This window comes from Musca vetustissima, unplaced genomic scaffold, assembly GCF_032173495.1.
Source record: "Musca vetustissima isolate MV318-11 ecotype Yass unplaced genomic scaffold, APGP_CSIRO_Mvet_v1 utg7685, whole genome shotgun sequence".
Taxonomy (NCBI): domain Eukaryota; kingdom Metazoa; phylum Arthropoda; class Insecta; order Diptera; family Muscidae; genus Musca; species Musca vetustissima.
The window spans coordinates 132,903-145,530 of NW_026887687.1; the positions used below are offsets into that span (position 1 = coordinate 132,903).

General features: G+C 33.1%; 1 protein-coding gene across 1 annotated transcript; it reads right to left on the minus strand.

Annotated features, from left to right (window-relative positions):
- Window positions 1-6,880: 6,880 nt before the first annotated feature.
- Window positions 6,881-11,497, minus strand: LOC133335349 (cyclin-T; the record flags this gene model as incomplete). Its single annotated transcript, XM_061543632.1, has 5 exons — window positions 10,982-11,497; window positions 10,581-10,909; window positions 10,029-10,165; window positions 9,408-9,936; window positions 6,881-9,345 (listed from the first exon to the last, which is right to left on the minus strand). Coding segments are annotated over exons 1-5 (3,654 nt in total), but the record flags the coding sequence as incomplete, so codon positions are not given.
- Window positions 11,498-12,628: the final 1,131 nt, after the last annotated feature.

Here is a 12,628-nt window from a genome sequence, read left to right on the forward strand (position 1 = left end):
CGTTACCTGTACCTTTTTCCATTTATGCTTTCATTGCTTTTCACCAATAACAGAAAGAATTCTTTCTTTGTGGAAATGGTAATTAAAACACATACTTTGTTTTTTGTTTCCTTCTTTTCAGTTGTTTTTTTTTTTATTATTATAATAATTTTTCATTCTCTGATGCTTATCTTTATAATATTTTAGTTGTTGTAGGTTTTTCTTGTATTTCCTTTAAACATTTTATTTTTAATATGTTTTTTTTATTTTATTTTGTGTATTAATAGATTATTAATTTGTAATTCAATGTTTGTTTTTAGGAATTATTTGGTGAAATTTTCCCACATATTTTGTTTGTTTTTTGTTGCATGGAAATTTAAATTAATGTTTATATATTTACACAGCATTTGCTTTGTTTTTACTTATGTTATTGTTTTTTTTTTTTAATATTTTTACCAAAATGTATTTATTTGTCTGTATAAAAATTAAATAAAATTCATAATAAAGCTTTAACTTATAAAGAAAGATAATAATGATTTAAAATTAATTATATGTTGGCTATATGAAATTGTTTTCCGAAATTAAAACATAATCAAATACAATTAGTAAGGCATATAGTCTTATATGAAGAAAAAAACTTAAAAATTATAAATTAAATATTTTATTACATTTATTATTTTATATATAGTTTTTGTAATGAACATTTCATTTGAATTGCCACCAATTAATATATTAAAAGAAAATGTTTTTAAAATAATTATATATAATTTAATTGTATTTTCCACGGAAAAATTATTGTTAGTTGGTATTTTCTTGTATTTCCTTTGAAAAATATTGTTAATTGTTTGTTTGGGGATTCTTGAATCAATGCATAAAACGGCCAAGAAATTGTTTCAAGTAACGTTTCTTAAGATTTGCTAACTGTAATAAAATAGAGGAGGATAGTTTTTAATTGAATGAATGAATTTCATTATGACATTGTTCTAGCTTGAAACAGTTGTCGCAATAAGAAAATGTTGTTGAATTTGCATATGAAGGTGTGCAATTTAGCATCACAGAATATACAAACACAAATCTCAAAGTGCTGCAATCGATTAATCGTTTCAAGTCATAATCGCTTTGAACCCCGCGAAATAAACTTCTCTGCGTATTTAGATGTTGGTCACAATCAGTTCCGTGAATTCGGACCCTTTTCAACGAGTACAAGAAACATTTCAAAGAGATTATTTATTTAGGAAACGTATGATCGAGTTCAATCAATCTAAGCTCCTATGTCCCATAATATATATTTGGGGACTGATATGAGACCTTAAATTATAAAAAAATATCCTAACCATGAGGTTAGGCAAATGTTCGTTTAAAAATAATTCCTGCTGTGATTGACAAACCCCAGGAGAGAAGCCTTAAAAATTTTTGAAGTGCCCAACTACTGTATTTCCAGACATTCTACATTCTTTTAAGAAGCCCATTCTGCAGGTGTTTCATTCTTTCTCATTTCTTCATTTATTGAAAATACACAAGAAAAATTCCAGTACTGTTTATTGTTACCAATTTCAATTTTTACTCGTTTAAAAATTGTATTTGTTTTATAACAAATTGTATATTTTGTACCATTGTTAATTGATTATTTGCTAGAAGGTGTTGTTATATATATCCAATATAAATAATTGGGTTTTTGATAGCCATGCTTTCCAGTACTAGGAATTAACCCTGGTATTTTAAAAAACAAATACTAGTTTTGAGGTTAAAAAAAAAAACATAAATAATTAATTCTTCAATTTTGAAAATATTGTAATCCTTTTGAGTTTTATTAAAAAAATTGAACTATAGTTGAGAACACAAGTATTTGCTGTTATTATAATACATAACATTTGTGTAAAATATATCTAAAATATATATTTCATTTTTAAAATATTTATTAAAAAAAAAGCCAAAACTTATAAGTAATTCTTAAAACGAAAAACAAATTCAACAAAGTTTTCTGTAAACGACAATTGTTGTTTTTAATAAAAATAAATTTTATGTTGTTTCTTTTACAAATCCCAATTAACACATTGGGCGGGAGTTTTTTCTTGAGGTTTTGTGTAATCCAAATTGTTAATTTTTTTTTGTTTTGTTAAAATTAATTAATACAATACATATATATATGTATATGAAGAAATTGAATAAACAGTATATCCTTGTTATTCACAATTTTGTTTTGTAATTGTTGATATCGCATATCATAATAACTGAAGGTGGTATAACCTTCATATTTATTTTTTAGCATTAGCATTTTTAGTATTTGTTTCCTTTGAAGAGCTGAAGAAGTAGTTGTGGAATAGTTTTATATTATGTTCATGTTTCTTCACTCATTACCTGTCATTTGGACAAGGAGGTTGCCTTTTTGTTTTAATAAGATTCTATTTGTATTTTTAATAATATTACTTTTAATTTGTATGCGAATTTATTTCATTTTAGAAAGCATTTCAATTGTAGCATTCCTTTGTTGCTTTTTTCGCAATTACATTGTGTATGTATTTGACATGTATGTATGTTTTATATTTATAGAATTATTAATTTGTTTGGATAAAAACATTTCTCACTTTTATTTTTGTTTTTTTTCAGTTATAACATTAACTTTCTTGTTTTAAGTTTTCAACAAATAGAATAGAATACACTCAACATGTTTTGTAAGTTGTTTATTGTTTTTTCTTTTTTGTTTTACTTTAGAATTTTGTTTGTTTCTTTTTTCATATATGAAGAATATTTTTGTTTTGTAATAATGTGTATGTAGTAGGCATGTATTGTTGTATATGTGGGGGGTCTTATTGCATTTTTTTAATGTTTAACAATTTGTTGATAATAGTTATCTTAAGTTGTTGTTTTATAAATAAAAAATATTTATGTATGTATATGTGTGTGTAGTTGTGTATTTAATCATTCAACACCTGTTTATAGCTTAAACATATGATCTTATTTTGTTTTTATTTATTTTTGTTTGTTTATGTATTCATCGTCGCTTATGTTTATCTCTGGCTTTATTTGGTTCTTCGGTGCTATTACTGTTTCGAAAGTCTATAGTTTAAGATCCTTTCAAAACTGGAAATACATTAAGTGAAAAAGCAATTAGATAGTAAATTTGTTATATACAAACAATTGGATTTTAATGTATGTATATAAAAAATATTATAAATGCAAATATAATGATTTCTTATGGATGACGATTTTATTTTAGATTTCATTACAAATGTTGTATAAATTTTCTGTAATTTAAATAGCTTTTCGTGAAAAAATAATAAAACATTTACTTTTACATATTGGAGATCTTTAGGCGAGCTTTCATTTTCACATACAATTCAATGTGGTCCAATTTTCAATAAATAAAGTTTAAATGTGTTCTTTAACTATTTTGCAAGTTGTCATATAGTGAAAATTTAGTTCAAAACCGGAATAACAAATAGAAATTACATTGAGTTGGAATTGACGAAAAACATGTAACCTCAATTTCACCCAATATATTTGTAACATTCTTTACATACGTTGACAATTTTGTTTGTATGTGAACATGAAGAAGAACTGTATACTGTAATCGTTATTATTTTTCCACGATAGAGTAAAATAATGCCGTAAATATAAAAAAAATATATTTTATAAATCTGTATTTGTTCTGACATGGAAAGGATACAAATTCAGTACGGCTATATGTAATCTAATGGGTACAAATAAATTATTTAATGCTAAATAGGGTTCAGATCGCTAAAAACCATGGACCTTATTGACAGATCTTTTTTTGGAGGATATTTTCAGCAAATTAATTTGAAAATTTGGGATATAAAGATAAAGAAAATCGTGGCAATGGATTTTGGTTTTCGCAAACTGAACTTCAGAATATATGATCGGAAGTCTGCCATAGTTTTTCTTAACAATTCATCGAGGATATTGTGCCGTAATAAAAATTTTGTAAACAATATAGTTTTTCTGAGTTCCCAAAGCGGCAAAATAATCAACCTATTGGTGATTATTGGTAATCAAATATATTATCAGAACAATTTGATTTTCTGCAACAAAGATGGACAATATTAATTTAATTTTCTTTTCTAGGTCCAAGTCGAAGTCTGTCTAAAATTAGCATGAATTCAATGCTCTTCTCCTGGAAACCAGAAAATCGCAATAAAAATCGATCGGAAAATGTAGCATATATGATCAAACACATGAAATCGGCCGGCTATTCCTAAACGTGTATTGTTTAGCCTTTCCCGTGAATTGTACTATGTGATTAGATCAATAATATAGTTGTTTATATTTCTACAATGATATCATTTAGTAAGCCGTCGAACGCAACCTTTTAATATTTTATTAACCGATAGTTCTCTAAATTTATTTCCATATAAATCACTTCATTTGAAATGCATAGTGTTTTATTATTCGGTTCTGGGAGTTTTTTACTCGCAAATAAAAATTTTCGTAGCAAGCGACTATCATTATAAGCAATATCCATTAAAGGACAAAACTTCTTTCGGGACTTTTCGATACCGTCGTTATGATCGATATGTCGTTAAAAATAATTTCGATGTTAGTTATTTTCCATGTCAGTACAAAACACTAATTAAATAAAATCAAAAAAAATGTTTTTCTTTATTTCAAAGTATTTGTTTCATTATTAACATTTAAAATGTTCCAAAGAAAGCAAATCAATTTTTATTTCTTTATTTTTTATATAATTTGCAATAAATACTAATAAAAATATATTTATTTCTGCAAATAAAAAAACAATTTTGCTAAATTTTAAGACGTGTTTGTGGATTGTAAAAAATGTAGTAATAATAATTATAATAAATGAAAATAAACACATAACGTCTTTCATAAAAATAAAATAAAAAATTGTGTGCTATTTTAGCTTGCTAATTGTTTGAATAATCATAATATCCTTAAATAACGCTAAACTTTTTTCTCGTTACGAAACTTAAGAATATATAAACATAACAAACTAAAATATCTTGCTGTTATATGACCGTTGACGGCTGGGCTGTACGCTTGGAATCACTTGTATTTACACAATAAAGTCTATAGACCAATATTTTGTATATATATATATATATATATATGTAGAATATAATAGGCATACAACAAAATCTAGCAGTGGGGATACAGCTAAAACAGGAAGTCATAACTATTTTCTAGTAGTCATCATCATCGTCATCATTGGACTCATTTGATTCTCCAAAAAGAAGGCTCATATTACTTTGATTAATCTGGAAAAAATGTTGTGGCAACGTAGACCAGAAAACTATGAGAATCGAAGTTTACTTTCGAAGAGTTTTTTTTAAATTATATGTTTACTTTGGTCCTTAATTAATGTACCAATATAATATAAAATTATTTGATATGAATTTAGAAAATATATATGACAAAAAAGAGAAGTTAGATAGCATATATATGTATGTACAAATCTCCTTCTTGTGCTAAAATACATTATTATACAGTTATAATACTGGCCAGTCAAGAAAATCGGAAAACTTTTACGTAAATGCAATGAAAGAGATGTAAGTGGAGGCTGTATGATTTATTCTTTTATCATTTATTATTTACAACTTGAAATATTGTGAATATATTCTTTATTGGCCTAAAGGCTTCGTTATACATGTTAAGTTTGAAATAAATAAAATAAAAAATAAATAAATTGTTAAGCATATGCAAAGCACCACTTACATCAATTTCGTCACATTCTATTAATTGTATATTTTCCGAACATGTAGTAGTTATTATCATTAAACACTCTTTCGATTTTTTTGTTACCAAAACCATTTAGGAAAACCCCAAAACCGTTACCATAACCTCCAAAATGTTATAAATGCGTTTTTGTAAATAATTTGTATTATACAGAAATATGTATATAGAGTAGAGATACGAGTATAGAGTATATTATATACACCTTTATTATGTAAGTAAAAAATAAAAATAAATTTAAAACGACTGATGAATATGAGTTTGCATTTGTTTTTTTTTTTTCATTCTTTTCATGATTATTTTCATTTTTTTCTTTTTTAACAGTTATGATTAATGCTATGAGTGTTTGCAAGTATGTATTTATATATGTTTGCGAGAGTGTTTAAAACATTAAAAAATATATATGTATATAGTTGGTAAGGTTGCATTTTTAGCTTAAATTATTATATTTTCTATAAATTAAATAAACTAAAGAGTTATGTATGTATGTATTTATGTATAGTAGTTAATATAAAATGTTAATGGTATGGAGTAGGTGTGTGTGTGTGTGCGTTACATGTGTTGATATTTGTATGTGCAAATGTATTAATAATATATACACGTAGATCTAGCATGTAGTTTTATGTGGAATATAATTTGTACATATGTCCACCAACAAGATCCTCGTATATAGTGTGTGTGTGTGAGTGTCTGCATTATGGAGTAACCAAAATATAACTTCATAATTAATACGCTGTGTATGTAGCTTATGAAGCATACAATAATGTAGCCCAAAAACAAATGTACACCGGTTAGAATGTACACCGGGATTACTAGTGTATTTGTTGCAGGACATAGAGGTTGATTTGAGGCAAAATCTGCAATTGCCACAAAATCACAACAACAATTCAATCATATAGAAACTAATATTTAACAAAAATAAAAACATAAAAAGGATCAACCATCAACCTTTCGTCAACAAAGCCAAATGTTTCCCGGGTGCGGGTAGATGAATGTGTGTGCTTGTTTTCGGACAACAACAACCATAATCAAAGTAAACTTAAATTTACTGTACCTTGCTAGAATATTGAGTTTTTTGTGTTGTTCCATTACCACCGCTGCTGCCACCACCTACATTAGCGCTGGAGCTATGACTTCCACCGGCTAACGAACCATTCGATGCTACACCCATACTGCCGACATTTGCATTCGCACTTAGACTACTGCTACTGCCTCCACCACTGGATTTGGAGGAGGACTCATGTTGTCGTTTCTTCTCCTTATCACGCTCCCTATCCTTTTCACGATCACGATCTTTCTTTTTACTACTGCTGCTACTCGAATGCGTGTTCGTTGAACTTGAGTGTGAAGAGCTGCCATATGGGGCATATGCCGAGGAGGATTGACTACTGCTATTATGGCCATATGATGGATGTGCTGCCTGTCCACCTCCTGCTGCATGATCTGTCGATGAGGATCCACTGCTATACGTTTCAAGTTTATCCTTCGATATTTTTATCTTTAAAACAGGCGGGGCGGCTTCTGTGTGTGAAGAGTGGCTCGTTGTTGGCTGTGAACTAAGATCTCCCATAATTCGATCTTTGGGTATTTTAATTTTAAAACCAATCGGCTCGCCCGCAGATTCAAGTTTTTCCTTGGATATCTTAATCTTAACATGCTCTGCACTTTCCGAGTCCTTCTCTCTTTCCTTGTCCTTGTGGCGGTCTTTGTCCTTTTTGTGTTTCTTACGCTCTTCCCTATCTTTCGACTTGTCCTTATCCTTTTCCTTGTGCTTGTGTTTGTCCTTCTTTTTCTTCTTTTCAGATTTACCACCACTTGTGCCATGCTCTTCAGTTTCCATGGCACTAACATCTGAATTTCCAGAGAGTACAGCATTCGCTGCAGTTACCGAAGAATTGGAGGTATTGTGTGCAGGATTTGGGATTGAGGTAGTGGTGGTGTTTGTTGCCGTAGGTTCAAATAGTTCAGCTGGAGGCTGCAAACTGGGTGTTACGATCGAATTTTCCGTTTTTAACAGACCGGCCGGAGGACACAGGCTTTCTTTCAAGAGATTTCTAACCAAATCCGGATTGGTTTCAATGCCATTAACCACTTGGTTATGTTTGCCTGTATCACCTGCATTGTCCAATTTTCGTATTTTACTATCGCGTAAGTGAATGTCGTCCTCCGATTTGATGGCCTGTTGCTCATTGGGTCTCTTAATGCCGCCACCACCGCCGCCAATACTACCAGCAGCATTACTTGTACCAGCAAGTTCATTGAGGCTTGTCATTTGACCTTCGAGTTTCACTGATTTCAACATTGGTTGTGGTTGATTTGCTCCAGACGACGATGTACTGTTTCGACCAGAATTAGGCGAAGGATCTTGTTGGCTACTGGAGGAGGAACGATTTTTGTCTTTCTTTGAAGGCGTGTCTTTTTCGCTCTTCACTTTTGGTGGACTTTCTTTAGTGCCTGCTAACTTATAACCTGCATAACCTTCGGCAACACTGACATTGTGTGACATACCTCCATTGTTGTTGTAATTAAGATTTTGTGGCATTGGATGTTGCTTAGATTGTTGGGGTTGCTGCTGCTGTTGTTGTGGATGAGATTGTTGCTGTTGCGAGTGCGTATCGTGTTGCTCGGGAATTTTCTCGTTCCATTCTGGGCTGAACATGGAGCTCACTGTTTTTGTGACAGGATTCTGATGAGCTGAGAATTGCGACATCGCATGGTCTTCGGCGGAATGCGGTAGAGGTTCGATTTTACAATAGTTATTGCTTAGCAATGATGCTGTATGCGATTGCTGTTGTTGTAGATCGTGTTGTGTTGGTGGCATACCGGGGTAGTTAGACTCCGGCGGTATTAACTGTTTGTGGTTGTGTGTTGAAGTTTGTGTGGGCTGTTGCATATGGACGGAAAGTTGTTGTTGTTTAGATTGTTCATGCTTAAGACTGCTACTATTACTAATGTTGTTATTGTTGCTGTTATTGCTGCTACTGTGTCGTGATCCCTGTTGTTGCTGATGGAAATTTATTAAGTTGTTTGGAGGACCGTTTGCTGGCTGTTGGGGTGGCGGCGGCGCAGGCTGATTATAGCCTCTGGATGAATGTTGTTGCATCATATTGCGCGACATATCATGAATTGCATCCATTTTGTTCGTCGGTTGATTGGCCACACCGCCTGGAGGAATTTGTTGGTTACCGCCGTATTGTTGCGATGATGAAGATGAGGAAGAAAATGCTTTACTGCTGTTGCTGTTACTTGGCTTGGATTGTTGTTGTTGCTCCGGGGGTATACGGCCAGAATGATCTTTTGCCATGGAACGTCCGGGGTCCTGTTGCTTTTGAGCCATTTTGTGAGGCATACCATGGGGCGGCAGAGTGTGTGAACCTGGAGGAGGAGGTGGAATATTACGATCCCTTGATTTGTGATAGTTCACATCCATTGAATGACCCTGCGAAGATTGGCGAGGTAATTGCTGTCCAACCATACTGTTTGACATCGACGACCTAGATGAGGAGCTTGAAGATGAGGACTTTGACGATGGGGCCATCATCGATGATGGATTGTGATTCGAAGACGAGGAGTGATCTCTCTGACGACTAACCAAATTTGTACCATAGGGTGGCTGCTGCTGTTGTTGTTGTTTGTGGCCGACACCGAGCTTGTGGTCTTTAAGAGCAGAAGCATTAGAATCTGTTTAAAAGTAAGAAATAGAAAAATAAAATTATTACCGGGAACATCTCCAGCAGGATAGCCGATTTTGGGGGGATGGTGTGAAGACGATGACGAGGAGGACGATGAAGAGCTGTGATGTGAACGATGCTGACTGGAGGACGAGTGCATTTCGGATTTGCGCATTTGCTGAGGTGGTGGTGGTTGATGTGGTGGCGGCGGCAGCATTGTAGCCGCCATATTCGATTGCGACTGATCGCCTGCCGATGGTCCTTGTCCTCCATACTGGGAGGAAGACTGTGAGCTATTGTTACCACTCACAGGTCCATTGTCGCCAGCTGGTTGATACATTTTCATCATGTCAGCCATCTTCCAATCTTGTTCGCCCTTCTTTTCTTTCACTTGTCCTTGACGATTGTTGCTGGCACCCTGGGCCATAGCTTTTATAGAATTCAATTTGGCTTTGAGGCGAGCAGGACTCTTTTCATAAATCGTAATAAATTCGTCCGTAAGTTTCTTAAGTAAATCCATCGTCACCGTCTCATCAACATAATGGAACCAATGTTTCCCCTCTGTCGATTGAGGTATCTATTGTGCGAAAAAGCAAAGAAAAGTGGTAAAGGGACAAAATGAATCTTGATTTCCAACAATTTGTCCCCAAGTATAAACCAGATATTTACCTCCCATCGAGACCATTTACAGGCCAAATAAATGCAAAAGCAGGCTACAACTGTGGGCTTATATTGCAGGCACATTGAAGTCAAATGCAAACTATTCGATGCCAGAAAATAGGAAGTTTGGGCCAATTCTTTGCAAGCTGAAATATAGAAAGATACATTTTATTATTAATGGTTTCATATTCATAGTAATTAAGTAAATTTTGGAACAAACATATATTATGTAAATATTAAATATAATTATAGCTTATTGAACGTGTGTTATGTTTTACAATACAATCAGAAGAATTTAGAAATTTTAAATATCCTAATATGAATCCAATATTCCCTTCCTTTATGATTGAAGCTACTATATTTTATATTGAAATTAAATAGCGTTTACTTATTCTAGGAATATTTACAATATCAATATATTTGGCATAGAGGTGCAAGAGGACAGCTTCATATCATAACCAATTAATGACCACTTGTCCGCTTCAATTTTACGCGTATGCTTACACTTTCCAGTATATCAATTTTAATCATAACCCCTATTAAAGTTCAGTTCATATTTACCCTTAACCAGATGACATGTTTTCACAACATGAGTATGTGGGTGATCGATGGCTACATCAAAACCCAATGTTTGTAGTAGGACATTTTCGTTGAAGACCAAATCTTGAGCCTGTTCGATGTAGTAGGCATCCGTTGTAGAGGTAGTCGGCTGACTTAGGCACTTATTTGCCGCCCTTATGACATGCTCTAGTTTACGTGGCTGCTCCTCCACTTTGGCGGCCAAGAACAGGCTTGCGGCAGCAATACTATTGCGATGAAACTGTGTAAACGAATGAAATGCATAGAAACGATGCATATACACGATGGCAGTGTTGATGCACAATTGTGAGCTAAAGGTAAAAGAATCCTCAATTAACAATGGCCATTATGTTGTATGCGCGTAGGTCCTCGACAATACTTACACTTGCAGCCTTTGGCCCATATCCTGTATAAGATAAGCGGTCATCTGGCGATAAGACAATTCCTGATCGGGTGAGATGCCATTACGCCTGCTGGGCGAATTGGCCAAATCCTCTGCCGTAAAATACCACATGGAATCTTTGTCGCGGTCACCATTATTGCTGCGAACAGGTGACGGACTTGGCATTCCACTCATGTTTTATCACAACCAAGCAATTGGGGTATATAGGAGACTGGATGAGGAATAGCAAAGTGGTGGTGATGATGAGGGGGAAACTTCAAACAAAACACGGGGCAAAACAAACTTCAGCATTTAAACACTAAGCATCACTTTCCAATTTTATCTCTTAATTGTTGTTTTTGTTGCTTTTTTGTAATATTTTTTGCTATGCATACATTGGGAAGAGAAAAAAGTACAGGTATGCTACTATTACGACGACGACAACCACGACGACGCTTGCTCTGCTGACAATGAATGCCGACGCTTGTTATTGCTGTTTAGTTGCGTTGTTTTGATACGATTGCTGACGCTGCTATTTAGAGACGGCGTCGACGCTATGATCCGCTGCTGCTTCTTCTACTGCTGCCTGTGTTTTAATCTATACACACTACATGCATCCAAAATCGATCAGGAATGGTTATTTTCCCTTTGTCAAAACAGATGACAAATTTCTCGTAACCAAATTGACGGAATTTTTCGACACAATCTATAGTGTTTATTTCGGGAGGGGGTTTTCGTAGTTTCCACGAATCTCAAGGAACAAATTTTCCTTTTCAATTTGCCATGAAGAAGCCACGAGTATTTCAAAACACACACAAACACACGCGCATTTGTACGCGAACGTCTCTATATTATTTCTTTCTTCGTCGTTTTGTGAAATCACTTTTCACTCACTACCGCCACTGAAAACTCCGCAAATTATGCAATCGGAAGTTCAAACGCGGACGTATCGGCTGACAAATGTGGAAATACACATTTATTTTGTATTTGCGTGCAAAATATATGCACTAATTGCAATATTTTCCAGAATTTTTTGTAGAAATTAACCACTAGAAAAAATATATCGCCGACGACAAAGCACTTTAATCGCTACAGCAATACGGCAACGCTTGCCGCAGAAGTACGGCAACATTGACGAAAGTGGTTGACAAGGGAATTGGTAATAATATGGCGGTGGGTTCGCCTGTGTCGATATGTCTCACGACAACAATTTGAAGGCAAAATAGTTGTAAACAATAAGAAAAAAAATTCATTTATTTCAAATTATTATATTTTTCTATTTATTTTCCAACAAATATATTTTAAAAATGCGTTGAATCTTTATTTATTTCAATTATTTTCAAAATTATTTTCAAAAATGTTTTCTGAAATAATGAAACCAATTACTTTAGTCTTTGTTTGTAAACACTGCAACACTAAACACCGCGAAAGTCAGAAAACAATTAAATGTCATATTGGCATGACTGCAACAAAAAATAACAATATTTCGATAGCATCATTTCATGTCAAACAGATTTACCTGTATTTATGACTTATTGTTGATTATTTGTGTGCTGTTTAATTATGTGTTCAAGAAATTCTTAAGTATTCTGATTCGCTGAAAGTCATAAAGTAATGGTGTACAAAATATTGAAACTGGCAATTTTAA